A 27,805-nucleotide genomic window follows, 5' to 3' on the forward strand; every position below is an offset into this window, starting at 1 on the left:
ATTACTTGTTTCTGTATTCCTTGTTTATTGATCTGCGGTTCAAACTGTCAAAAATGCTTAAACCGGGGGTCCCCGGCTTCCAGTAATGATTCAGTGGGAGATCCCAGAAGCCAATATTGATTCAGTGGGCAATTCCCAGGTTCCAGTACTGCTTAAGTAGGGTCCACAGAAGTCAAAAGGTTAAGAACCACTGGACTAGAACATGGACCAAGCTATTAGCAGTGGATGAATTGTTCTCTCGGCTGACCTGTCTGGAAGGGTAACCAGGAAATCCCATTCACCTTTGTAATTCTTTATTTTTGTAACAATAAAGCAGCTTTGGTTGTGTTTTAGGCATGCAACATTGAATTCCATGTGTCCAGCACACCCTGATGTTTCACTTTGTGAAGCACAATCATCATCGGATAATAACATATCGTAGAGTTTAACTCAATATTGGGATTCTGGTGCCACATATCTACCAGTTCTGGTATCTGAAGTTTAAGTACCAATAATTTGTATTTCATTGAAACAGGACACTTTCTCTGAAATATGACACGGGACATGAAATCGAGCATAAGCAGGTCATTTCTTGATTGCTCATCTGGCACCGATAGCTGTGAAAACCTTTTTTCGCCCAGCTCAGAATATGTGCAAAGGCAATGATTGCTATTATTGTGCAGAATGTGAGCCAGCAGGCATATTTATATCGCATATTATTGTAAACACTTTGCTCAAAACCTTCAAGCCCTCTTGTTATCACAGAACACATCTTATCACAGACTTGTGCCTTTGCTCTGAATCTGACGGAGTTCCAATGCTGGTAAACCCTGCAAAACCCTGAACTGACTGATTTCTGATTTTATCAACTTTGTTTCACATTTTAATTTGCTTCATGGAGGAGAGCAAAGAATTGTATTGAACAATAAAATATAATTACATGGTCAAAATGGAACAGAGAACAAAACATTTGAACATTTCTGTAAGAGACCTTTTTAGACATACAAATTTCAATATACCTAAACGTATCCTATTGTACCAACTTGTTGCAGTCACATATCCACTTCCTGTTTCTGGAGAGTGCCATTTACGTTGTATAAATTAAGCCTCATGTCAGTGCTTGTGAAATAGAAATGGCAGAAGGCCCACACTGATACCAAAGCGAGATTGAGGGAGTAATGCACGGTAACGCTCTGCAGGTGATAGACGGAAAGACACACAGACAGCTGGAGAGTTAATGAGTAATGTACCGTAACTCTCTAAAGATGACAGACAGACAGACAGCTAGAGAGGGTGTGGGAGTGATTCATCCTAACTATCGGAAGGTGACAGAAGGAGAGACACACAGATAGCTAGAGAGAGTGAAGGAGTGATGCACCGTAACTCCCTGAAGGGGACAGAAGGACAGACCTACAGCTAGAGAGATTGAGGGAGTGATGCACCGTACCTCTCTGAAGGGGACAGAAGGAGAGAGACCCACAGATAGCTAGAGAGAGTGGGGTAGTGATGCACGTAACTCTCTGAAGGTGACGGATGGACAGACACACAGACAGCCAGAGTGTGACTACAACCCGCTGGATCTCAGCAGGCTCTGTGGGACGATGTGAGGACTGTAGGACAGGGATGAGAAAGTCTGTACTTTGGTGAATAAATAAATTCCTGGTTGATAAACTCCTCATCCTGCGCCCTAGTCACAGTGCTCGTCTGTGTGAGGATATACTTCTCTAGGTAAGGATGTCCAAAGCAGTGGAGAGCAAAAAAAAAAAGAGAACTCACATCCTGTTCAAAGACCCAACCAACAAAAGAACTCACACTCCTTTCAATGTGAAACATACATTAGGACACTGGTGCCAAATGCACAGTTCTGAAACCACAACCCACAATCGAACGTGCTGGGCGAAGGTCTGTGTGTGCCCAAGTGTGAACATTATAGATGTCTAGTAACAACACTGCGATCAATAACACAGGGAAGAATCGTGCCTCGAGTTGAACTTTCCTGGACAGAAGCCAATAGAGGCACCGCTTCTGCCTTAATCCTTTAAAACTGCTAGGAAAGTCAACTACTAAGAAAAGAAACAGCTATGTACCAACAATCCACATAACTTTTCTGGACAGATCAAAAGTAGCAAAAAGAGAGTCACATGTAAATAGAATCCAGATTACATCTCACAAACGGCGTCTTCTGGCACAGTAGGAGTTGAATTATGTTTTGGGGCGATAATGTACGGTTGGAAATAGTTACTTTGTGGTGAAACTCTAGCTCGGACTGCAACAGCTATACTGGTCTCTCACAGGATGGAAAACCTCAAACTAGAAAAGGACTTTAATGTGGACGTGTGGAGAAAGCAATACTTATGTTCATTTCCACTGTGCCTTTGGATGATGCCAAGGCTATCCTCGTTCTAAAACTGCTTACCACAATCACAAACATAATAATACACTGAAGTGCACAGAGGCAGTATGCTAATAGAGAGACAGACCCAAATAGACAGGCTTAAGGCAACATCTACAAAAAGAAAACTATTAGACCCACCTGCAAAAAGAAGGAGAGACTAACAGATATAACCAGCAACATAGCATGGGAGAAAGTGAGTGACAGAGAGGCACAGAGATGTAAACAGGAGGGTGAGCTAGAGAGTAACAGAAACACGAACACCCTTGTTTATAGTCTGACGGACAAGAGACTTAGTCAAAACGTGGCAGAGATCCCGTCCAACGTAGTACAAGTGCTAGAGGCTAAAATGCACTAGTAATGTGGCGGACAGGTTATCAGCTATGTTTGTGATGGAGTATCCCATCTGGCAAACTCCACATAAGGGCAGCTGTTTGTAAAATACACATAAAATCGTAACAAGTAAGAGACTGATATACACTCAGCGATAACAACAGAGAAAGAGAGTGACAGACACAAATAAGGAATGAGAGAGTAGACAGAAAAGGACAGCCATACAGATAGGAGAGATAACTGAAATATACACAGAGAGTATAAAAGACCAACTGAAGATCCTCTGAGGTAACATCACAAGCAGAGACAGAGGCATTTACTGAGCACAGATATTTAAAACACAGAAAAGCAGAGGGGAACGGGGGAGAGATTGAGAAACTAGAAGGCCATTAGAAGTTTAACTTTGCGGAGATTTGGGGGTTTTGACAGCCAAGTGTGTTTGCTCATTTGGATGTTTGTCTTTTTGGAGGTACTGGATAAGGTGAGATTACCCCGGCATGCGCCGGTTTGGGCCATGCTTCTAATTATTTTGGTTGCTGGGACTGTACTATATCAAGTGTCATTGATATTTATGGTATCCCACTTTCTGGATATGATGATTATGTTGTTGTATACACTGACGTTTCTCCTGGTACCCTTTTACATGTTGTTACTAAGCACCAGCTGTACTAAACACTGGTCGCAAAATACTGGTATTTTTTGCGACAAAGGTGGTATTTTGAAAACAAACCTATGTACAAATAGGTCGGTTCGCAAAATACTAAATCGTAGTGGCACAATACAACCAACCTCATGGATATTAGGACGATTGGAGGTCATCACAGACATGGTGGCCTGCTGGGGTCAGCAGACTACCATGTCTGATTGCTTTCTAATAAAGCAAACTTTGTTTTTTGTTTTTTAATACTGCTCATTTCCCTTAAAGATGGGGCTGTGTTTACAAAGAAAAGTTTTTAATTGTTTTTTGTTTGTGTAAGGGAAAATGTGATTAATTTAGTTTCTTTTAAATTCACCAATGGGAAGAGGTCCTAAGGGAACATCTTCCTTTTTTGAATGGATTTTCACTGCTTTTGTGTTGTTAAGATAGTAATGTTTTGAACCAGAATCTTGTTTGCAAAACATTGATACATAGCATACTGATTCAGTATTTGGAAGGGACGCCTACAATGCTCCCCTTCCAAATACTGAATCCATATCCATTTCTAAATACATTTAGTGTTAGGGAACAGTTTTCTGAATCACTAAATGTGTTTAGAACATAGAAACAAAAGGTTTTAGCATTCACGCCCCCTCTGATTTACACATTCCCTATGTACAACTGGCCATTCGTGCCGTACTAATTTAGTTTAAGTAAAGTTGATTTTATTTGTATTACGGTAGAATTTGTAAATATCTATAGATTTTTAATCATGGGAGTCATCTTTCTGTTTGGAATGGTAGCTACTGAAACTCAAAGTATTGTCCCTGCTGTTCTCTCGATCCACTACCTTTTGTTCAAACTGTAACTGTATAAGCGCTTCATTGTAGTTTACAAACATTAAATGTTTTTGTTGTGTTTTCTTTGTTCTGTTTTTATTTATAAAATATATGAATCGTTTGACTGCTAGGGTGGAGCTCCCATCAAAGATGCTTTTTTCGATGTTGATTTAAGTCACCCTTCTGAGTGAAGCATTTCTCACATTCAGTACATTTGTATGGTCGCTCTCCTGTGTGTGTTCTAATATGTACATTAAGATAATCTTTACGCCTGAAGCTTCTGTCACATAATGTGCATGTATACGGTTTTTCCCCGGCGTGTATTCTATAATGTTTTTTAAGACTTCCCTTATAAATAAAGCTTTTTCCGCAGTTCTTGCAGGCATAGGGACTCACTCGGGAACGTGGCCTTTTACGTCCAACAAACCTCTCCTTGAGAGTGTCGCTGTTATCACATGTGGTGTATGGTGTGTGGTGTTCTTGTGTATTTGGAAGATCATTGAGTAATTGTGAATTGTTTGGAAGAATTTCAAAATCGTTATATCCCTGGGTTAACTGTCCCATGGGTACTCCGGGAAATGAACCGACAGGTTGTGATGTGCTGGATCCATTTACATCTGGAGTAGCTTCATCGCCTCTCTGCTCCTGGTAACCGTCTGACAACACCTGGCTTCTAGGATTTTTGCTCTTGTGAAAGCTCTCCATCACCTTGGTGGTGGTCTTCCGAACTAGAGCTCTAGACAGCGGTTTTCGTTTGGTCCACTTTTTAGACTTTCCCATTTTTCTTTTCCTGTTCACACTCCTATCACCTGCTGGATTTAAGTAAGAGTTATATTTTACAATTAATTATTCAAAAAAGTCCATAGAACAATTATTTTCACGGTTTAAATGCGAGTAGAAAAACAGAATTGCATTGAATGCCGGGACTATGAACTGAGTAAAATGCAAAGAAATAGGTAGTGATAATTATATTTTAGAGGCGTATTCCGATAATCATGTTGCGCATACTTTCCTTTAACATATGACTGTAGCTTGAAACTATTAAAAGCCATAAACACAGCATTTCTAGCCCATCACATATTTCAGTACACAACATACCTACCATTTTGAGGATCCCCCTTCCAAGTTAAAGGTTAATTCATCTTATTTTGTTACAGCAATGAAAAGCGTGCACCATGCCGGCAGTGGTAGTGTGCACTGCTGTAACATCTCAGCAGTGTAGTCACCCTGTGTGTGACCTGCTGTAACATCTCAGCAGGGTAGAGTCACCCTATGTGTGCGCTGCTGTAACATCTCAGCAGCGTATAGTCACCCTGTGTGTGAACAGCTGTAAAGTCACCCTGTTCCTGTACTGCCATAAAATGACAGCAGGAGAGTAACCGGATGTGTTCTGCTGTGTCATCACAAAAGGGTTGTGTTACAGGCTGCTTTGCCATACCCTCACACCAGTGTGCTGTCACTTTGGCTGTTCACGTCTTTGATAGCACAGAAGTCATACAATGACAGATGTTGTGCAGTGCCGTGACAGGGTGCAGCACCTTCCACTCTGCACTGCCGTCACATAAGAGCAGGAAATGTGTTGGCTGTTTATAAGAAAGTATTTGTGTACATTCGGAGTAGCACAACAGCTAAAAGCCAGAAAGCTTTCGAGCAGCCTACATGTCACGTATTTATCACACTAAACTGGAGAGGCTGGACTTCCAGACAGAGCTGTGACAGCAGAGAAAACATCTGCGTGTGAAACTGAGCTGAACAGGGTATTGTTGACCACAACTCATACTGAAGAAAATGAATGATTTAACATGCAGACAGAGTTAGTAATATTAATGATACATGTTACTATTAGTTAACATTTGATGTATATAAATATCAGTCAGTCATTCACATTTGTTTTATAGGCTCTACAGGCGTTATGTTTATTCTTGTGTGTTTTAAAGCAGCGCTTGTTTACGCATGCATTATTAGCTGACAAAGACATTACTTATAGTCTCCCTACTCCCAGCCAATTTAACATTGTTGCCAATGCGGTAATATCATCACCTGTCTTGTGTAGCGCTTATAAGGAATCAGGGGAAGTCCAGGCACTATTGTATGTAATATTTATACAGGGTACCATAAAGGACAAGTAGTCAGGTTACCATAGGGAAACCGAACGAGTTAAATATCTTTGCAGACGCAGAAGACAACAGAAGAAAGAGATTCTATTTGCCTCTATAATCATTCAATGTAACCATAAGTGCCATAGTACTAAATATGCGTATCAATGCAGACACACACAATGTGAGTTTAAAATACCACAGTCAGGCATATACCGTTGTCACCAGAGGCCAGTCAACCTAGCGCACACTGTGGCAACTCAAAAACAAAGATCAGTACTGCGGTGGCAAAATACACATATACCAATGATTAAAAAACATTGATATGGGGGCGTGGCTAGCGACCAGCGAAGATGGCCGCAGCTTGAGAGAGCTCCGGCGCTCGTCTGAACATTCTCCCAAAATCCCATCATTTATCCGGCAGCTGCACCACAAATAAACAGTGGCAGCGACTCCGCAGCGATCCACACATCATATGCAGCATTTTTTGACTCCGTGGACCGGACCAGGCCTGATGGAGACTGAGGGGCAGAGCCACGGCCTAGGCCCAGGGCACAAGTCCTAAAAAAAGAAGTGGGGGGACTCTCCAAGGTAGGCGTGGTCACAGGAAGTGACATCACAACAGGAAGTGACATCACGACAGGAAGTGACATCACGACAGGAAGTGACATCACGACAGGAAGTGACATCACGTGTAAGGCAGATCTATCATTTGCATATATTGCAACAAAAGTAGAATTAGTGTGTTGAAAAAAGCAGAAGAAAAGCACATACTAGAAACTACAATAGTGATTATCAAAACTATAAATTTTATTACGCTACCTAGAACACGACATTTACATTTATTAACAAGTAGAATACACTGACCATGAGAGAAAAAAATGCAAGGTGCACACTTACAGTTAAAGCCTTATACTCTCTACATCTGTTATTTCAGACATTATGGGACATGTTATATTGCCACAGGATGTCTGGCCATGGAAAAATGTGAGACAGCTTATAGCATTGTAAGCTATCAATTAAAAAACGACCATGCTTCCGCATATCTTTTATTGTGCTGGGCTGTAGGATCAACCTTTCTAGATTGATTATCATCTGCATGACGATGAGCAATCAACCACCTGTTCACATATGGCACTGGATTCCAAAGAGGAAGAGGAGGACCCATGAGGTTGATGAACATTAATGATGAAAGGCGTCCGATACCAAGGCAGTTTCGTATGGGTGACATTACCAAGTTCATTGTGCTGAAACCCCTTTCGCAGTCACTTGAACTCACAGGAAGTGTGTTTATCGCCCTCAAAACAGGTTGCAGTTGCTCTGGAATGTCATTACCACCATTATCAATATAGTCTCTGAAGCCTTCAGATACGCCTTTGTGATTAAGACAGAATCTCCTGCACAGGTTTTGTAGTTTCTCCTCACCTTCAAACCATAGACAGTGCCATTTTACAAGTCGAGGGTATTTAGAACATAGCCTCTCCAAAACACCAGAGTTTCTCCCAAGCATTACACTGGCACCATCACTGCACACCCCTATCCAATTGTCAGCAAGGAACGTGTTGGAAAACCCATGTTTTTCCAGACATTTCAAGAGTGAGGACTCAATGCACTCTGCATCGCCCCTAGGCAACTCAAGCAAGTCAAGGAAAAAGGTTAGGGGCTCTTTTCCATTGAATGCAGCACGAACATAAATAATTAAAACAGTCAATGAAGAATGGGTTGTTGACTCATCAATATAAACAGATATTTTTGGAGCCTGTTCAACAATGCCTATGCAAAGCTTTCTCCGCATTTCCTCAGCAATGCAATCAGTTATCTGTGCTGCAGTGAATTCGCTGTGTAGAATCGAGCCCATATCTGACTGATTAGCAACCTGCAAAGCTACTAGACCTGGAAAGTCTGAAAAGGGGCGATTATTTTTTGCACAAAAGTAAAGAGTGCGAAACACCTTAACCGTTGAAGCATGAAAATGCCTCTGCTGCTCCAGGAACGTTGACGGCAGTACCTCCTTCTTGGATGCATCTTGGATAGCACATGCATTACAATGTGCTTCAGAAAGTTTATGCTTATGAATTTTTTTCCGCAGTGAGCCTAACTGGCTAGCTTTTGTTGGGCCAGATGCAGCAATGCTCCCAGTGACCCATTCTCTTGACAAACCCACACCCTGTGATGCTCCAAGTAGCTTAACCTCACTGCATATGTTGCAGCCAAGGCGGCCATTTTCACAACTTAGCCATGTATACTTTTCTTTAAATTGAGCCCACTGATTGTGGTCCCAACACTCTGGCAAGGTGGTATCCCTTTCAAAAGTGGTGCCCACATCTTGAATCTTTGTTGAAGAGTCTTCCAGTGGAGAAGGTGGAATCGATCCTTGGCTTGACATCAATTTCTCCGAATCTTGTGCAGGTACATCTTTCAAGCACGCACCGGGTTGTACTAGGCTACTTTCCGAATCAAACCGCGATCTCTTATTCCCATTCACAAAGAAATCCATTATGCTGGATTTGCGTTTGCTTATTTCTGTAGAAAGCAGAAAGCATTGGGTCAGTTTTATATTTTGCATCTGTCTTTATACACAATTTGAGTTCAAATATTTTTGCCGTTAATATTAAACTATATTTTGGGGTATTCACCTGCACAACGATAATTCAAAGGAATTAAATGACTGCATTTACTGTTTTAATGTTCACTTTTCAGCTAGTCGCTCACTGCCTGTTTAAACTTTAATTGAGCGCCGACTGCTGCTGCAACTCGGGAATGTGTCGGAACAAGCTGTGGTGCTGCTTTCGCTCAAATACACGTTTTGAAAATGCCTAGCTTGCTGTTTGAACCCCGGAGCTAGCCAAGGCGAATCCAGTGACACTCCAAGTGGAATATTCATGACGTCTTTAAAACTTCAGTCTCACTTGCAGTAATTTATGATTACATTTCAAATGGTTGAGTGCTCCACCTGGTATTGGGACGCTCGATCTTTAATAACTCGAAGGAATTAAACTGAGGCAAGGCCTGCGGAAGCTCTAAAGAATATAACTTAACTACGTACATTTATCCGCCCCTATTTAGGGAATCTGTTCTTGGCGTCTTGATCGTATGTTATGGAATGGTTCTAGATATTACATTTAATTTTGTAATATACAGTCACAAACGCAAAAAAATGTGGAAACAGCAACACACAAGTATACATCATAGTACTTACTCGAGTCAAATTAAATCCGTAGCAGCAGGCGAGGCCGGGAGAGGGCAGCAGGCGAGGGCGGGAGGGGGCACCAGGCGAGGGCGGGAGGGGGCACCAGGCGAGGGCGGGAAAGGGCAGCAGGCGAGGCCGGGAGGGGGCACCGCACCAGGCGAGGGCGGGAGGGGGCACCAGGTGAGGGCGGGAGGGGGCACCAGGCGAGCGAGGCCGGGACTGGAGAGGGCAGCAGGCGAGGCCGGAAGTCTGGTGCAGGAAGCGGCGGCAGGTCAGGCAGCAGGCAAAGGGGTCACGTCACTCGCTCCAAAAAAGCAAAGGAGCTCATTGAAGGAAAGCGCGAAAAATAAAGGGCATGTTGCGGGTGGGCGGGACTGCCGAGTTGCAGACCCACCCATTCATTGGGTGAGGTCGGAATCGGATCCTTGGCGTCTATTGGGTACCCTGCCAACGGTGCACCTGGTAGGTGCAGGGGCGTGGTAACCGGCGTGCTTGGACCCGGAAATGGTTTGTTTACTTTGTGCCTCGGCCTCCCGTTTTGTAAGGTATGATGGACGGCGCGGTTTTGAATTAGCAGGGTGGACGGCGTCCACCCTGAAAAACCCGCGGAAATAAGTGGGGGGATGCCGTCCACCCGCGTGGTACCCCGACTCGTGCCCTGCCTAGGCCCATGCGTACCCTGCCGATCCGCTCAAGGCAGTGATCGGACCGGCCTGATCCACGGCGGAGGTAGGGAAGCATCCATGCGGGCAGAGGGCGAGGCAGCGCGAAAGGAGCAGAACCGCAAGACACGGAGGAAGACTCGGCACACCGTCGACCCTGCGCCAGCTACACAACACAACTTCAGAGGCAGCTGGAGGGCAGAAAAGGGGACACGCGCGCTGAACTGAGCCCGGACAAAGCCACTGACGCCGCGAACGGGGCTCAGGTGAGCTCCTAGCAAATATTTGCAAACAAGACAGCAGTGCTATTCCGTCCTCCATACATCGCGGGAAAGATGGTGCTCTGGTAGCCCAAGAGTCATATGCAGTGACGCCGTAGCAGGCCTAAGTGCAGGGGAAAAAAGGATTGGGGCTGCCTTAATTGTGCTGAGGGCTCCAGACTTGCATCGTGAAGCGGCTTTGCACTACCAATGGTGGGGTGACCAGCTGCACTCTTCTGAAGGCCTCCAACGGGGCAACACTCCTGCTTCTCTTGAAGATATGAATATCTGGCGGCCATCCATACAGGGAGCGATACCCACAACACTGTCGGCATAGGGACAGAATGCAGTGACTTTGGAAAACCAGAGGACCCTACCAAGCCCCCCTGGTGTCTTAGAATTGGATTAAGGTAGGAAGTGGCATGGAGAACACGCAAAGACGCTGACCCTCTGCCGACACCGGTTCCCAGAGACGGCAGTGGAGTGGGACAGGAAAACCGAAAGGCCGCACGAGGAGGTTACTTCCCTCTGGCAGGTAGTGGCGACTACGGTCTCTCCCACTCCAGGTGAACGGGCATACTGCCCTGCAATACAGGCACCATGGGAGGCAGAGGACAACACTTGGTGCAAAGTAACCGATTAGACAAATATGCCTTTAATAAGGAACAGCCGGACACACCTGCTTTGCCCCCAAGTACTGAAAGTGCCCCACAGACTCAAAAGCCCAAGGAGGTCACGTTGCAAGATGTGATGGCCACCTTACAACAAATGCAAACGTCCTAGGCACTATATCCTGCGACATAACACTGATACGAGCAGATATCTCTAAAATGAACACTAGAATGTCAGAAGTAGAAACCACCACCGCAACTCTCTTCGACTGACACAGCGACTTTGCAACGGCAAGTGCGCCACCTGGAATTGGTAACCAAGCTGATGGCAGAAAAACTGGTTGATCAAGAGGGGCGCTCAGGGCGCAATAATGTTCGCCTGGTGGGGGTACCAGAAAGCGTCAAAGGACCAGTATTAGATCTCTTCGTAGAGGACCTGGTCCAAACCCAACAGCAGCCACGTGCTTCTTCTCGGTGGAAAGTACCCACCGAGTACTGGGAGGAAAACCTAGACCAGGGGCCCCCCACGACCTATCCTGGCACGCATCTTTAATTTGAGGGACCGGGATACAATTCTGCAGGCGGCCCGAATTGCTCCCCCACTACAGGTAGACAACTGTACTGTGACCCTCTACCCAGACTACACAGTGGCTGTGACAAAGCAACGCCGTACTTCTTTTTAGAGTTAAAAGAGAGTTACGCAATCGAGAACTTAAATATGCAATGCTCTTCCCAGCAAAACTAAGGGTGGAAGCAGAGGGGAGAAGCTGGTTTTTCACGACACCAGAGGAAGCCCAAGAATGGCTGGAGGGGTGGCGTCCAGCCAAAGGATCTAATCGACAAGAAACGAAGCAGAGACAACGGCTCATCAAATCAGCCCTAGCAACAGCAGCAGAGACTGAAGCATTGGTAGGCCCTCACCCAACCGCTAACAATGTCTCAGATTGATATCTCGCATAGTGAAACTCTGATCTGTGGGGTACACTTCACAACGACGTTGCCGCAACATAGAAAGGAAATCCACAAATTGACAGGACTGCAATGGCCTGCCGCCATGAATTTAGTTTGACTGAGCGATTCTGGGCCTACGGGCTGGGGGGGGGGGTGCACACTGCCAACAGCACAGGACGGCCCTATTGACAATTGAGGACTGGGTCGGAATCTCTGATGGTGCAGCTCGTTCGTAATGGACTATGAAGAAATTAAGAGAATGGCCGTGAAACACGGAGCAACTCTCCCCCCTTACGAGAGTACAACGTTTTGGGGACAAAGCACTCTGCTGAGTTGGGGTGGCGGGTAGTTCTAAATCCGCTGTGCAGGGAGGAGGGAGGGGGGTTGGGTAGAGTTAATGGGGTTCGTTTTTGTTTTAGTTTTACTCTTGACGAAAGGTGCAGTAACAGAGGTCACACTTGGAGACAACACAGGGAATATCGTACGGACAATTCAATGCTTGATAAAAATAACTGACTACCATGACACAAAGGAACATGGTGATTGGCGATTCAGACCCCCAGGCGCAGGCCTCCTGCCTTCCGTTGAAGGTGCTGTTATGGAATGTAAATGGACTGGGAGATAAGATAAAGTGAGGCCTGGCCCTACAGTACATCAAACGCAGGAGTCCCGCTGTAGCACTTCTCCAGGAATCACATCTGACGGGGATGACCTGTAAAACTTTAGATAGATGGGGTTTCAAAATGATAGTGCACTCTGACTTTACCTCCGGCTCCCGAGGGGTGGGGATCTTAGTCAATAGGCGCTTCTCGTTGATCATAACCGGGACCCACGAGGATGAACAAGGACGATTTGCAGCGATAACATGTCAATGGGACGGTAGAAGCTATAACATAGTATCGGTTTATATCCCACCGACGCTACACCAAACGGCCTTCCCAGACCTAGGGAAATTCCTACTGGCACTGCCACGAGGCAAACTGATAATGGGGGGCGATTTCAATACCACCATGAACACATCCTTAGATAGAAAGCCCCCTAGAGATCCCAGCAGTGCAAACCTCAAACTGGTAGAGTTCATATATGCAATGCGCCTATCGCCTGTGCGAGTTCTTCCGGCGCTAAATCTTCTTCCAGAGCTGCTGCCGCCTCTGGAGTGAACGTGGGCATGTGTATGTCTTTGAGAAATGCAAGATTGTCATCTATCGAGGCTGTGGCTGTTGATGTGTATATACTGTTTTGTAATGTGCCGCTAATGCTTCGGTTATTTGTTGGGGTTCAGCCGTTAGCTGTCCATCGTCTAGCCGGATCTGTGCCACCCATTTACTAGCCCTCTCCTTTTCCCCCAGCCATGCCAAAAGCTTACCCGCTTTGTCACCTAGTTCGTATACAGTGTATTGTGTTTTAGTGAGCGTGATGTTTGTCTCTTCCCGTGCGTAAGATTTGTATGCCAGTTGTGCCAGACAATGGGACCTGATTAGAATAACAAGAGTTGGGGATCTATGGAAGAAAGGGGAAATTATTACATTTGCCCACTTACAGACCACATACGGACTGGCAAAGGCGGAAATATTTCGTTACATGCAGATCAGGCACGCACTTCAGTCATTGATTCCACCGGGAACGCGGCTCGAAGAATCCGCACCACTAGAAGATAGGCTCCTGACAGATCACCTCCACAAAAAAGGCTTTCTCCCAAATCTATAGTAAAATTGTAAATAACCGTCCGGACCCTACTGTGGCGCTGAAGGCCAGATGGGAATTAGACGTAGGTGACTTGGATGAAGCAGACTGTCGAGAGGCGCTTGCGTCCCCTAGGGAGGCAGCGATATCATCTAAGCTCAGGTTGGTGCAATTAAAAATCCTACATCGCACATACTATACACGGACGCTGCTACACAAAATACACCGGACAGACACACCACTTTGTCTTGGGTACACTCTTCCATACCCTCTGGCAATGTCCGGAGATTGCGCAGTACTGGAGAACGGTGATGCACACGCTCAGAGGTCACGAAAGTCACGATTCTCCCAGAGCCAAAACGTTGCCTTCTTAATGTGTGGGAGCCCACGGACTTAAATAATACAGCTCAGGATTGGGTGACACTGGCGAAACGGAATATAACACTGGGGATCTCGGCATACTCCTACCCTTCACCAGTGGTGTAATGACATGGACGCAGCAATGGCGGTGAAGAAGTCAGTCTACACTCACCGAGGGTGCCCCCAAAAATGGACAAGGGTGTGGGGAAAATGGAATACATACCGTGGAACTATATGTGTTTATTAGTCACTGTTACTTACACAGATCAGTCTCCAATGTATATGTGCAACATTGAAAGTTTATATAACCTGCTGTGCCTCTATGTATGCACCGTAATATCCTACTGTACTAGAGGGTACTGTTATGTTATTTTAAATGCCAATAAAATTGTTTTAATAATAATTTTAAAAAAACATTGATACACACTAGGTAACAAGAGGTAAAAGATATATTTTGCAAGGAAATGGGGTTTATTATATGGTGTGCTTGTGCGACCTTGCTGTGTAATACACCCACTGGAGGATTCTGGATATATAGATTTTACAAGTAATAATAAACTGAAGCAATTTCACTCAACAGTGAACAAGCCCTGTCAAAGTCAACAAACAAGACACTTGGAAACCTCTTCAAGAAAAACATAGCATACCATACCATACCATAGATAAGTGTCAATACGGTTGGCTAGAAGTACTTGGGGCGACCAACTCTAGCAGGTGCTAATCAAGGGGACAAGCAAGGTTCTCAAGAACAGTTACCTTCTCAGATGAAGCAATTCTTCAGCAGTTCCAGGCACTTTATCCGCATTGCAATCAATTCCTAGGGAGAGGTCCTGATGCAAGGGATGAAGGACGCTGAAGATGATCTAAGGATGCTGGAGATGCCATGCAGGGACTCCTTGGTCCACGAAGATAGTGAGGGAGCCCTGGTTGCAGGGTCGAAATCCTACGAAGTCCTCTACGGTATGGCCAACGTCCAGTTGCCACTGGACTACCAGTCGCAGTCACAGTCCAATCCTTACTGAGTCAATAACTTCCATTTTGAAGGTCTCAGCAACTCTCTGACAGCACTATCGGGCTCAGCAAACTCGGACCTCACTAGCCCACCACCGGAGAGTGGCTACCTCAGGACTACATGCTCCTAGGAAACCTGGATTGACAACTGGTTTTGCTTCTCTGCCTCCCATGCCAGGCTGTCTACCTCATCAATGGAGCAGCCCTCCCACCTGGTGTTACACATCTGCCCTTCAAAAGTGGCTTCACCTTTGAAGCCTACCTTTGGGGCTAACACCCATGTTGTTTCCTGCAGGAGGGAGGTGCCACCTTCCTGCCCTGCAATCCCTCATTATTCTCCTTCCTGAGAGTCGTTGGCACGTCTCTCCAGGAGGGAAGAAAGCGGACTCGTAGAGCAGGCTCCATGTGTGCCCAGGAAGGCAAAGTAGTTTTAAGAGAAACAAAGTGTCAGCTTTGTTACAGATGCAATCTGCAACAAGTTCCATTCATTTTGACTTGAGATAGGCTTAATGTAACAAGTTGTTTGATACCTTGGAGAGCCAACGTGGTCGCACTGCTCAAAAGGTAGCACAGCTGAGGGGTCAGCGTATAACGCTGTCCTTGTCAATCGGGTGGCTAAGTCTTTCAAAGTAAAAACTGTAGTTTTGAGTGTTTTACTGTCAGGACATGTGTCATATATTGCACTCTGCCTTTAGAACTCGGCAGGCCTGCCAGAGTGCACACACGTTCAGGGGAAGTGGTTGCTTGGCCACTGCTTTCAATTGCAAAGTCGGGTCAGCAGTGCACGACTGCTCTACCAGGCAGCAGTGGCAGACTTGTTTTTACCTGGGGGACCGCCAGGTTGGCACAATCAGTGCTGCAAGTTCTGGGATACCCCTCTAACCTACCTGCCCTGGGTACCAAAGTACCACTTACTAGAGATTCACAAGTAGCTTAGCCATTTCCAATTGGGTACAGCCAATTCGACCTACACATTAGGGTCAGGGCACTGGCACTGTGGTCTGGTTAGCAGGCATCAGTGCGTTCCCAGTTTAAAAAGAAGCATTTGCAATGTAAAAGGTCTCGCATTTGCAAGATTTTCAGCTATTGGCATTGTAAAGGATAATGCTTTTTATTTATGTGTTTAAAAGCATTGAAACAGTTCATCGCCAAGGTCACCATTTACAAATATTTTTGGAGGCCACCCGAACATGTGTGTACTTTTTGTCAGTGGTGTGCAAATGGAGGAATGCGATTGGTTGAGAATGTGATTGGTTGTGTTGAGCACTGTGTTGTGATACTCTGCGTCACACAGTGATTTACAAGGCACTGCGCAGAATTTTAGCATGCCTGGTGGCCTATGGTCAACTGGAAGTGTGTGACGCACAGCCTTTCAACTGCTTAAGCCAATACTGAGGGAGTAACCAGTGTGGTGTCAATTGACGTCGTGTGTGTGTGTTTGCTGTTTGACACCTTAATCAAGTGGAGCAAAACTGCAGTTCATGGCAGATTTCACCAATATGTATAATACAGTAAAAGCACTAGAGATTTTCCAATAAACCCAACTGACCTATCTATGAATACCCGCTAGTAATATATGGCCTATCCCAGGCCAGCACCAATGCTAGCAGAGTCCCTTCTGCACCAGGCTACCTGTGCAATTACCGTGCTGCGCATGACAGTAGTCTCACGCGTGATGCCCATATGTGTTAAAGTGTCACCAACCTAGCTGCACCACAGCAGCAGCATCTTAAAAACAGGACGCTGGGAGCAAACACGCTTAGTCCAATTACCGTTAATTTACAGTGAGTGAGACTCGGGTAGTGAGACTTATCCACAGGCCCAAATGAAAGGGTAGTCATAAGCAAAAAATCCTGATAGACTAAATGGGCAGAACGCATTTGCTACTTACACATTCATTAGTTTGAGCTATGGGAAGAACTAGCCATTGCTCTTGTGTTCTCTTGCTGCTTAGTCCGCTGTAAGACACACAATTTGCCAGTTGTCTCCAACCACATATATCCATTAGGCCACACCTCATAACAGGGAACGTATAGTTTCTTACCTGTCGGTGTAATACTGCAGCTTGAAGACTTTCTGGATACACTATAAGGCAGCAAGGTCTCCAAGAGGAAGCAAGACTGGGGTTTCTCTTCCTCTAACTGCACCCCATACGTCTCAGCCGCCCTTTTGATGACTTGAATGTAGATCCCTATGTCGTCCAGCGGCGAAGGCCTCGACGGATAAGAGTCCAAGCCCTCTTCCAGTGATTCGGCGTCGAGATCTTCCCACGGCAAGTCTTGAGCCTCCGAAGAAGTCGACTCTTGGTTAGTCTCATCTTCTTCCCCTTCGCCTGTCCCGTAGTACAGGTCCTCTTCCTCTTCAGGTTCAGGTGTGTTTGGCGCTTCGAATTCTTTGACGCCCTTTCCTGTTTCGGGTGTAGTCTTCGACAGTATGCTGTAGGATTTTAGCTTTTCGTCGAAGTCTCTCTTGCGTTGCAAGATGTTAGCCATTTCGGCCTCGAGCTCCTTTCTTTTCTTCTCCATCTCTGCCGACGTCGAGGCCTCTTTTTCATGGCTGCTCTTTGGCGCCTTTCCCTTGTCTTGGGATTTCGCCGTCTGGTGGTCCTTCTCAGTGGATCCGACGGACTGTTTGTCTCTGGATGCAGTAGTCGACGTCGAGTGCTTCGACAGCCCTGCTCCTTTCGAGGACTTTGGCTCGCCTCTGCGAGTATCAGTGGAGGGTTTAGTGTTCGACGACTCTTACCTCCTTTGATGTTTTCTTTTCGACCTAGACGACCACGACGTCTTCTGGTCCTTCTGCTACGTTGTCTTTCTCTCCGCTGGAGAGTCCCAAGTCTCGTAGCGATGGGGGCGTCCCCTGCATGTTGTAGTTTGCTCTTCTCTGTCTCTCCCTTACTCTGAGAGTCTTCAGGGTGAACGCTGCACAGGCGTTGCAGTCCTCGCTTCGATGGTCGAGCGGCAGGCAGAGATTGCAAACCGGATGTTGGTCCTTCTGCGTGTACTTGTGGTGGCAGTTTGCCCAGAATTTGAACGGAGTCTTGTCCATCACTGCGCCCAGGGAGCCCCCTGTATGCGCATTCTCCTTCGAAAACGTCGAATTCTTCGAAGTTCTCTGAACTGTAGTAGAGTTTCTTCTTAGTTGGTCTCCGGTGTCTTCTCCGGTGATATATTCCAATCTTTCGTCGATTCTTCTCTCCAAAGTTCTTAGAGCTCCTTCTTGTTGATACAAGCCCAACGGCGGAAAAAAGATTCTGAAGATGGCGACCAAAGGTGGGAGCTTCCGGAGGAAGCACGTCGACGTCATGAAGGACACCAAATGGTGGTATGTCGACGCCCACCTGGGCCACGAAAAAAAAAGAAGAAAAAAAAAAAATACTACAATTCCGGACCCAACCTCTAGATGGCGGAATAATACACAGCATAGTGAATCCAGAAAGATTCACGCTGCAAAACCAAGACTTCACTAAGAACCCTCTTGGTTCTAGGACAGATGCACGCATCCAGGACACTAAGTGTTTACATGATCTGAGCCGGTCTATGTGAGAAAGTGGCTAGGTATGTACTGTTCCTTAATAGGTACTGGGTGTACAGAGTCCACAGTCCCCCAGGGTTTGACAGAGGTTAAAGTTAGGTATAACCTTACTCTCTAAAGTGGTAGCTTGGTCGAGCAGTAAGGCAGTATCAGAGGACAGTGTAAAGCATTTGTTGTACACACTCAGTCAGCAAATGGTTTCACACACTCAATAACTGAACTCTAGGCCAATGGTTTATATATAAAAAATATATGCTTGTTTTATTTTAGAACCAACACTTGGAGTTAAAATATACTTTCTCAACAGTAGATGTTTCATATAAATACTTTTGCAATATGCAATAGATTGAATATGCTACTTACCAGTATGCATCTGTTCTTGGCATGTAGGGCTGCTGACATTCATATCTGTGCATAGATCAACGCCTAGTGTTGGGTCCGGATGATTGCACATTGTTGTCCTGGAAGAGTCTTCGAAGTATCACGAGATAGGTGGCTCCTCCCCTGGACTACAGTGCGCATGGGCATCCTCTCCATCCTTAGATTGTTTTTCGCCATTGTGGCAGTGATGGAGTAGATACAGTAAGTGATGACCATGCTATACAGTAATTCTGAGTGCTGCAGCCGCTACAGGCGCCGGGGAGGAGGGTGGGCGATATGAATGTCAGCAGCCCTACATGCCAAGAACAGATGCACACTGGTAAGTAGCATATTCAGTTCGAGGCATGTGGGCTGCTGAATTCATATCTGTGCATAGATTATATAGCAGTCCCTCCATTAGCGGCGGCTGCCCGTGCCAGCTGCAGCAGTCTGAAAAAGAGTTTTGAGAACAGCCTGTCCTACAGCTGCCTGCTGTTTTGAGTGTACATCTACACAGTAGTGTTTGGTAAATGTATGTATAGTGGACCATGTGGCTGCTCTACATATTTCCTGTAAAGGAATGTTTCCTAGGAAAGCCATGGACGCCCCTAACTTTCGTGTTGAGTGGGCTCGTGGGGGAATCGTTAATGTGCGTTTAGCTTTTTGATAGCAAATTTGAATACATTTAACGATCCATCTGGCTATCCCTGCTTTGGAAATGGCGTTGCCCTTGTGTTGTGGAGAAAAGGCAACGAAAAGTTGTTTTGTTTTCCTAAAGTCCTTAGTTCTGTCTATATAGTACATGAGGGCCCTCTTTACATTTAGTGTATGGAGCATTCTCTCTGCGACATTTTGTGGACTTGGAAAGAAAACAGGCAGTTCAATAGTTTGATTCATGTGGAACTGCGATATCACTTTGGGCATGAATTTGGGGTTGGTACGTAGTACAACTCTGTTTGCGTGAACCTGTATGAATGGCTCTTGAATGGTTAGTGCCTGGAGTTCACTAACTCTTCTTAACAAAGTGATTACCACTAAGAAAGCTACTTTCCAGGTGAGGAATTGAATCTCACATGAATGGAGAGGTTCAAAGGGTGGACCCATTAATCTGGTGAGGACCACATTGAGGTTCCACACCGGTGCCGGTGGGTGTCTTGGGGGAATTACTCGTGTGAGTCCTTCCAAGAAGGCTTTGATGGCAGGCACTCTGAATAAAGAGAGGTGCTGCCTGTTTTGAAGATAGGCTGCTATCGCGGTTAAATGGATACGTATTGAGTTGTATGCCAGATTGCATCGGTATAAGTGTAAGAGGTAACAGATGATGTTTTGAATGGATGCGTCCAGTGGGTTAACGTCATTGTTGTTGCAGTAAATGACAAACCTCTTCCTTTTAGCCGCATAGCAAGCTCTGGTAGTGGGTCTTCTGGCCTCCTTGATGATATCCATACATTCAGGTGGCAGGTTGAGGTAGCCAAACTCTAAGACTTCAGGAGCCAGATTGCCAGGTTCAGCTGTTGCGGATCTGGGTGCTGAATTTCGCCATGGTTCTGCGTTTAAAGTGCGGGTTTGATTCGCAGCCTTTGATGCGGCACCACGGAAAGTTCTAGAAAGGTGGTGTACCATGGTTGGCGTGCCCATGTGGGAGCAACTAGGATGAGTGTTAGTGAGTGTTGTCGCAGTTTGCGTGCCACTAGCGGTATTAATGGCGCTGGGGGAAAAGCGTACGCAAATCTGCCGGACCAGTTCATCCATATCGCATTGCCCTGTGACTGCGGATGTGGGAACCTGGCGGCAAAGCTTTGGCATTTTGCGTTTTCGTTTGTGGCAAATAGGTCTATCTCTGGATGACCTCACTGTTGGAAGTACGGTTGGAGTACTGACGGGTGTAGCTTCCACTCATGCATCTGGTGGCTGTGTCTGCTAAGCAGATCCGCCATCTGGTTGTCCTTGCCGGGGAGGTGTTCCGCCATGAGGAAGATGTTCCTTTGAATGGCCCACTTCCACATGCTCTGAGCCAGATGAGACAACTGTGGAGAGTGTGTTCCTCCCTGCTTCTGTATGTAGTACATGGCAGTCATGTTGTCCGTCCGGATCAAAACGACCTTGTTGCACAAGTGTACCTTGAATGCCTTCATGGCTAGGAAGATTGCCATCAGTTCCAGAACGTTGATGTGCATCTTCTTTTGCTGTGTCGTCCATAGGCCCTGCACTGTGTAAGTGAGTACATGAGCTCCCCAACCCTGGAGAGAGGCGTCCGCTGTCAGTATTATTTGTGGAACAGGCTCTTGGAACGGTCGGCCCTTGCAAAGGTTTTGTGGATTCCCCCAATGCAGAGAGTTGTATGCCCGACCGCTCACCAACACTAGGTCTTTTAACTGTCCGTGAGCCTGATTCCATTGACGTGCCAAGCACTCCTGAAGCGGGCGCATATGTAGTCTCGCGTGCGGGACTATGAAAATGCAGGAGGCCATCATGCCTATCAACTGCATGAACACTCGCGCAGGAAGGGAGTGTTGAGGTTTGAACTTTGTGATCAGCAGTTTCATGCAGTTGATCCTCACTAAATTTGGCTGAGCTGTGGCTGCCAGAGTGTTTATGGTCGCGCCCAGATACTGTCGTACGCGTGCGGGTTGGAGATGTGATTTTGGGTAATTTAGTGAGAATCCCAGACTGTGAAGAAGGTGAATGGTGAGGGACATGTGGCTGGCACATTGCTGGGCTGACTTTGCCTGAACAAGCCAGTCGTCCAGGTAAGGGAAGACGTGAATGTGTTGTCTCCGTAGATGTGCAGCCACTGTTGCTAGGCACTTGGTAAAGACCCTGGGTGCCGTTGTTACTCCGAAGGGGAGAACTTTGAACTGATAGTGATTCCCCTGAATAGTGAACCCGAGATATTTTCTGTGTGATGGGTGTATGGGTATGGGGAAATTGAATATGCTACTTACCAGTATGCATCTGTTCTTGGCATGTAGGGCTGCTGACATTCATATCTGTGCATAGATCGCCGCCTAGTGTTGGGTCCGGATGTTTGCACGTTGTTGTCCTGGAAGAGTCTTCGAAGTATCCTTGGATAGGTGACTCCTCCCCTGGACTACAGTGCGCATGGGCATCCTCTCCATCCTCAGATTGTTTTTCGCCATTGTGGCAGTGATGGAGTAGATACAGAAAGTGATGACCATGCTTGCAGTAATTCTGAGAGCTGCAGCTGCGACAGGCGCCGGGGAGGAGGGAGGGCGATATGAATGTCAGCAGCCCTACATGCCAAGAACAGATGCATACTGGTAAGTAGCATATTCAGTTCGAGGCATGTGGGCTGCTGAATTCATATCTGTGCATAGAATACATAGCAGTGCCCTCTATTGGCGGCGGCTACCCGTGCCAGCTGCAGCGGTCTGAAAAAGTGTTTTGAGAACAGCCTGTCCTACAGCTGCCTGCTGTTTTGACTGCACATCTACGCAATAGTGTTTTGTAAATGTGTGTGTAGTGGACCATGTGGCTGCTCTGCATATATCATGCAGGGGAATATTTCCTAGGAAGGCCATGGAAGCCCCCAACTTACGTGTTGAGTGGGCTCGTGGTGGAATAGTTAATGTGCGTTTTGCTTTTTGATAACAGATTTGAATACACTTAACTATCCATCTGGCTATCCCTGCTTTGGAGATGGCGTTACCTTTGTGGTGTGGGGCAAAGGCAACGAACAGTTGTTTTGTCTTCCTGAAGGGTTTAGTCCTATCGATGTAGTACATGAGGGCCCTCCGTACATCTAGTGTATGTAGTGCCCTTTCTGCAACAGTTTGTGGGTTTTGGAAGAAAACTGGCAGTTCAATAGTCTGATTCATGTGGAACTGCGATATTACTTTGGGCATGAATTTGGGGTTGGTACGTAGTACGACCCTGTTGGTGTGAACCTGTATAAATAGCTCTTGAACGGTTAGTGCCTGGAGTTCACTAACTCTTCTTAGGGAAGTGATCGCTACAAGGAAGGCCACTTTCCAGGTAAGGAATTGAATCTCGCATGAGTGTAGAGGTTCAAAGGGTGGACCCATCAGGCGTGTGAGGACCAAGTTGAGGTTCCACATTGGAGCCGGTGGGTGGCTTGGTGGAATGACTCGTTTGAGTCCTTCCAAGAATGCTTTGATGGCAGGCACTCTGAATAGAGAGAGGTGCTGCCTGGTTTGCAGATAGGCTGAGATTGCGGTCAAATGGACACGTATAGAGGTGTACGCCAGATTGCATCGATATAGGTGTAAGAGGTAACAGATGATGTTTTGGATGGATGCGTCCAGCGGGTTGATGTCATTATTACCGCAATAAATGACGAACCTTTTCCATTTGGCTGCATAGCAAGCTCTGGTAGTGGGTCTCCTGGCCTCCTTGATGATGTCCATACAGTCAGGTGGCAGGTTGAGATAGCCAAACTCTAGGACTTCAGGAGCCAGATCGCCAGGTTCAGCTGTTGCGGATCTGGGTGCTGAACCTCTCCATGGTTCTGCGTCAAATGCGCGGGTTTGATCCGCAGCCTTTGATGCGGCACCACGGAAAGTTCGAGGAAGGTGGTGTACCACGGCTGGCGTGCCCACGTGGGAGCAACTAGGACGAGTGTCAGGGAGTGTTGTCGGAGTTTGCGGGCCACTAGCGGTATCAATGGCGCTGGGGGAAAAGCGTACGCAAATCTGCCGGACCAGTTCATCCATATCGCATTGCCCTGCGACTGCGGATGTGGGAATCTGGCGGCGAAGCTTTGGCATTTTGCGTTTTCGCTTGTCGCGAATAGGTCTATCTCCGGATGACCCCACTGCTGGAAGTACGGTTGGAGTACTGATGGGTGTAACTCCCACTCGTGCATCTGGTGGCTGTGTCTGCTGAGCAGATCCGCCATCTGGTTGTCCTTGCCAGGGAGGTGTTCCGCCATGAGGAACATGTTCCTTTGAATGGCCCACTTCCACATGCTCTGAGCCAGATGAGACAACTGTGGAGAGTGTGTTCCTCCCTGTTTCTGTATGTAGTACATTGCGGTCATGTTGTCCGTCCGGATCAACACGACCTGGTTGCATAGATGTACTTTGAATGCCTTCATGGCTAGGAAGATTGCCATCAGTTCCAGAAGGTTGATGTGCAACTTTTTTTGTTGTGTTGTCCATAGTCCCTGCACTGTGTAGTGGAGTACATGAGCTCCCCATCCCTGGAGAGACGCGTCCGCTGTCAGTACTATCTGTGGGACAGGCTCTTGGAATGGTCGGCCCTTGCAAAGGTTTTGTGGATTCCACCAATGCAGAGAGTTGTATGCCCGACCGCTCACCAACACTAGGTCCTTTAACTGTCCTTGAGCCTGATTCCACTGACGTGCTAGGCACTCCTGAAGTGGGCGCATATGTAATCTCGCGTGCGGGACTATGAAGATGCAGGAGGCCATCATGCCTATCAACTGCATAAACACTCGCGCTGGAAGTGAGTGATTGGGTTTGAACTTGGAGATCAGCAGTTGTATGCTGTTGATCCTCACTAAATTTGGCTGAGCTGTGGCCGCCAGAGTGTCTATAGTCGCACCTAGGTACTGTTGTACGTGTGCGGGCTGGAGATGGGACTTTGGATAATTTAGTGAGAATCCCAGACTGTGAAGAAGGTGAATGGTGCGGGACATGTGGCTTGCACATTGCTGGGCTGACTTCGCTTGAACGAGCCAGTCGTCTAGGTAGGGGTAGACGTGTATATGCTGCCTCCGTAGATGTGCTGCCACCGTAGCTAGGCACTTCGTGAAAACCCTGGGCGCTGTTGTCACGCCGAAGGGAAGGACTTTGAACTGATAGTGCTGCCCCTGAACAGTGAACCTGAGGTATTTTTTGTGTGAGGGGTGGATGGGTATTTGAAAGTACGCATCCTTGAGGTCCAGTGTGGCTAGGAAGTCTCCCTGCTTGAGAAGCGGAAGGACTTGCTGTAGAGTGAGCATGTGAAAGTGCTCTGAAAGAATGTACTGGTTCAGGGGTCTCAGGTCTAATATAGGTCTGAGCGACCCGTCCTTTTTTGGAATTAAGAAGTAGAGGGAGTACACTCCCGTACCCAGCTCGTGGATGGGTACGACCTCTATAGCGCCTTTTAGAAGCATACTTTGCACTTCTTGCTGTAAGAGCGTTAAGTGCTCTGAGGACATAGGACGGCTTCTTGGTGATATTGTGGGTGGAGTGGAGGTTAACTCCAGACAGTAACCGTATTTTACAATATCTTTGACCCACCTGTCCGTGGTGATGGAATTCCACGTGGACAGGAACCTTTGTAGCCTTCCCCCGACAGGTGTTATGTGGTCGGGAGGAAGGGAGAGGGCGTCACTGCTTGTTCTTGGGGGAGGACCTGGTGTTGCCGTAGCCACGTCCTCTGCCCTTTGTACTGGAGCCACGATATCCACCTCGGGTGTTTTTATCGTAGGTGGTCTGTGTATTGCCTTTGTTATATGTTTGTTGTGACCCCTGTCCTCTACCTGCTCCCTTGTTTCCGGGGCGACGAAAGGAGCCGCTCCGAAAGGACTGAGTTTGTAGGGCGCCCATGGACTTTGCAGTGTCCGTGTCCTTTTTTATCTTTTCGAGGGTGGTGTCAACCTCTGGCCCGAATAAATAGTCGGGGTTGACGGGCTGGTTCAGTATATTGTTTTGTACCTCAGGCTTGAATCCTGAGATCCGTAGCCAGGCATGTCGTCGCAGCATGACGCTTGTGTTTATGGCTCTGGCAGCCGTGTCTGCAGCATCTAGTGCACATTTGATGGAAGCGTTTGTGAGTAGCTGTCCTTCTCTGATGAGCATTTCTGCGCCTTCCTTGAACTGGTCAGGGAGATGTTGGAATATTTGCTCCAGTGTGTCATAGTGCGCTCTATCATAGCGAGCAAGGAGCGCTTGAGTGTTGGCTATGCGCCATATGTTGGCAGCTTGGGCGGCAACTCGCTTGCCAGAGGTCTCTAACACCTTGGACTCTTTGTCCGGGGGAGGAGCGTCACCTGTCGTTTGCGAGTGTGCCCTCTTGCGTGCATTCGCTACGACGATGGAGTCGAGTGGTAATTGTCCTCTGATGTAAGTAGGATCCCCAGGTGCTGATCTGTATTTTTTATCAATCCTGGGGTTTATCACTCGTGCCCTGGTGGGTTCCTTGAAAATGTCCTTGGCTGGTTTGAGGACCCCCTTCAACATTGGCAGAGTCTTTACATGTCTTTCTGAGGATGCAAAGGTGTCCATTAGAAAGTCATCTTCGATGGTATCAGAGTGAAGCTGTACCCCATGGTTATTTGCAGCACGTTCAATAAGAGCGTTGAACGCCGCAGTATCCTCCGTAGGAGATGTTTTTGCCCCATAGAGTTGTTGGTCCTGTGCATCGAGAGGTGCACTGGGGTCTGCAGGGTCGCCCCAAGTTTGATCAGGGTCCTGCTGGTCATCAGGGTCCGTGTCTACATGGTAGGGGACTTGGTCATCCATGTAGTCCTCCAATGCATCCGTATCGGAGCGTGTGGGGGAGAACCGGTGTGGATCCTGGTAGGATGAATGGAAGGGTTCATAAAGGAGAGGTTCCGATTCTACAGGCAACTTCCTTTTTAGTGGGATCCTGAAAGGGTCCAATGGCGGCTCCGAAGTTATCCTTCGGTCGTGGAGAATCATCCTGCCAGTGTCGGCGTCGATGATACGTGCCGGAGACGTCGCAGCAGGTGTGACCGTAGGTTGGGTGACCCGTGTCCTGAGTTGGAACATTTTTGGGATTGTCGACGGAGGCAAGCCGAAGGTAATGTTGGCCGGCACCGAAGAGGCTGCTTGAGCTTCGATCGAACCGGAACCCGACGTGTCCTGGAGGACAGCCGTGGTTTTGCTGCCTTGCGTCGCACCAGGTCGTACTTGGGGCGCCTTTGAGGCTTTGGCACCGGCCAGGTTCGTAGAGGCGGCCGTGGATTTTTTCGGCGCCGGCGGTTCATCGAGTCGAGGTGCGGAGATCACCGTCGAAGTCTTCGATACGTGAGGCTTAGGTGTCGTCGAGGGAGCGATGCGAGACACAGCAGGCGGTACGGCCCTTGGTGTCGTTGGTGCCGGTAGCCGAGCAGGTTTGTCGGTGCCGATGGCTTTTTTCCGTTTGTCGACTCCAACGTCGCCCGCTTCAAGTTCGGCACCGAAGTCTCTCTTGGTGCGGTCGGTGCCGACGCGTTGCGCTGGCGTCGAAGGCGTCGAAGGCCTCGATCCGACCAGCGCCACTTTCAGTTTCGGTGGAACCGGAGCAGCTTTCGGTTTCGGTTTTGTGGTAGGGAAACCAGCCTGTTTATGCAGTAATGGCTGCCGTGAACGTCCGAGGCCGGGCCCGAGGGCGGGGCCGAAGAACTGCGGGATGGGTCTCGGGTAAGGCCCGAAGGCGATCCCTCGACCGGAGCCATAGGCTGTGGCACTGGTGTTTCTTCGGTTTGAACAGGTAGGCCTTGTTCATCATTGGAGCTACTCTCTTCGGCCCCTAAGGCCTCCTTGTCGTCTCCTACCTCGGTGTCGTCTTCACCTCTGTGGAAGAGTGACTCGTCTACCTCGTCCGATCCGGGTTCGTGTTCGGAAACGGGACTGGAGGGCAAGACTTCTAATTCCTCGACGTCTTCGGCCTCGTCGAAGATGTCTGTTGGGGCCGGTGCCGCGTGCTGCGCCTCGAGTCTCGCCGCTCGTCGATTCCGCAGAGTCTTCTTGGAACGGAACCGGGCACAGGCCATGCATGTCGATTCGTCGTGGTCCGGCGAAAGGCATTTGTTGCACACCGGATGGACGTCGATGTGTGGGTACTTCGCATTGCATACCGGACACCTTTTGAATGGCGTCCTCGATTCCATCGTCGAAGTAGTCGATGGACAGGTAAATGCGAAAAAAGTCGGTGCTGAAAGTTAGTAAACTAACAGGATTGTATCGAAAC

General features: G+C 47.4%; 1 protein-coding gene across 3 annotated transcripts in view; it reads right to left on the reverse strand.

Moving 5' to 3' along the window:
• Window positions 1-276: 276 nt before the first annotated feature.
• Window positions 277-27,805, reverse strand: part of LOC146859478 (uncharacterized) — a 160,108-nt gene continuing 132,579 nt past the window's right edge. Inside the window, exon 7 of one of the 3 annotated variants that reach the window (XM_085650194.1) lies at window positions 277-4,989. In XM_085650194.1, the coding sequence (XP_085506320.1) occupies window positions 4,325-4,989 (665 nt within the window). In that variant the 3' untranslated portion in view covers window positions 277-4,324. Of the gene's footprint in view, window positions 4,993-7,067; window positions 8,800-27,805 lie in introns of those variants that run through there. The other 2 variants (XM_085650193.1, XM_085650192.1) reach the window with 2 other exon arrangements.

Source organism: Triturus cristatus, chromosome 3_2, assembly GCF_964204655.1.
Source record: "Triturus cristatus chromosome 3_2, aTriCri1.1, whole genome shotgun sequence".
NCBI lineage: Eukaryota > Metazoa > Chordata > Amphibia > Caudata > Salamandridae > Triturus > Triturus cristatus.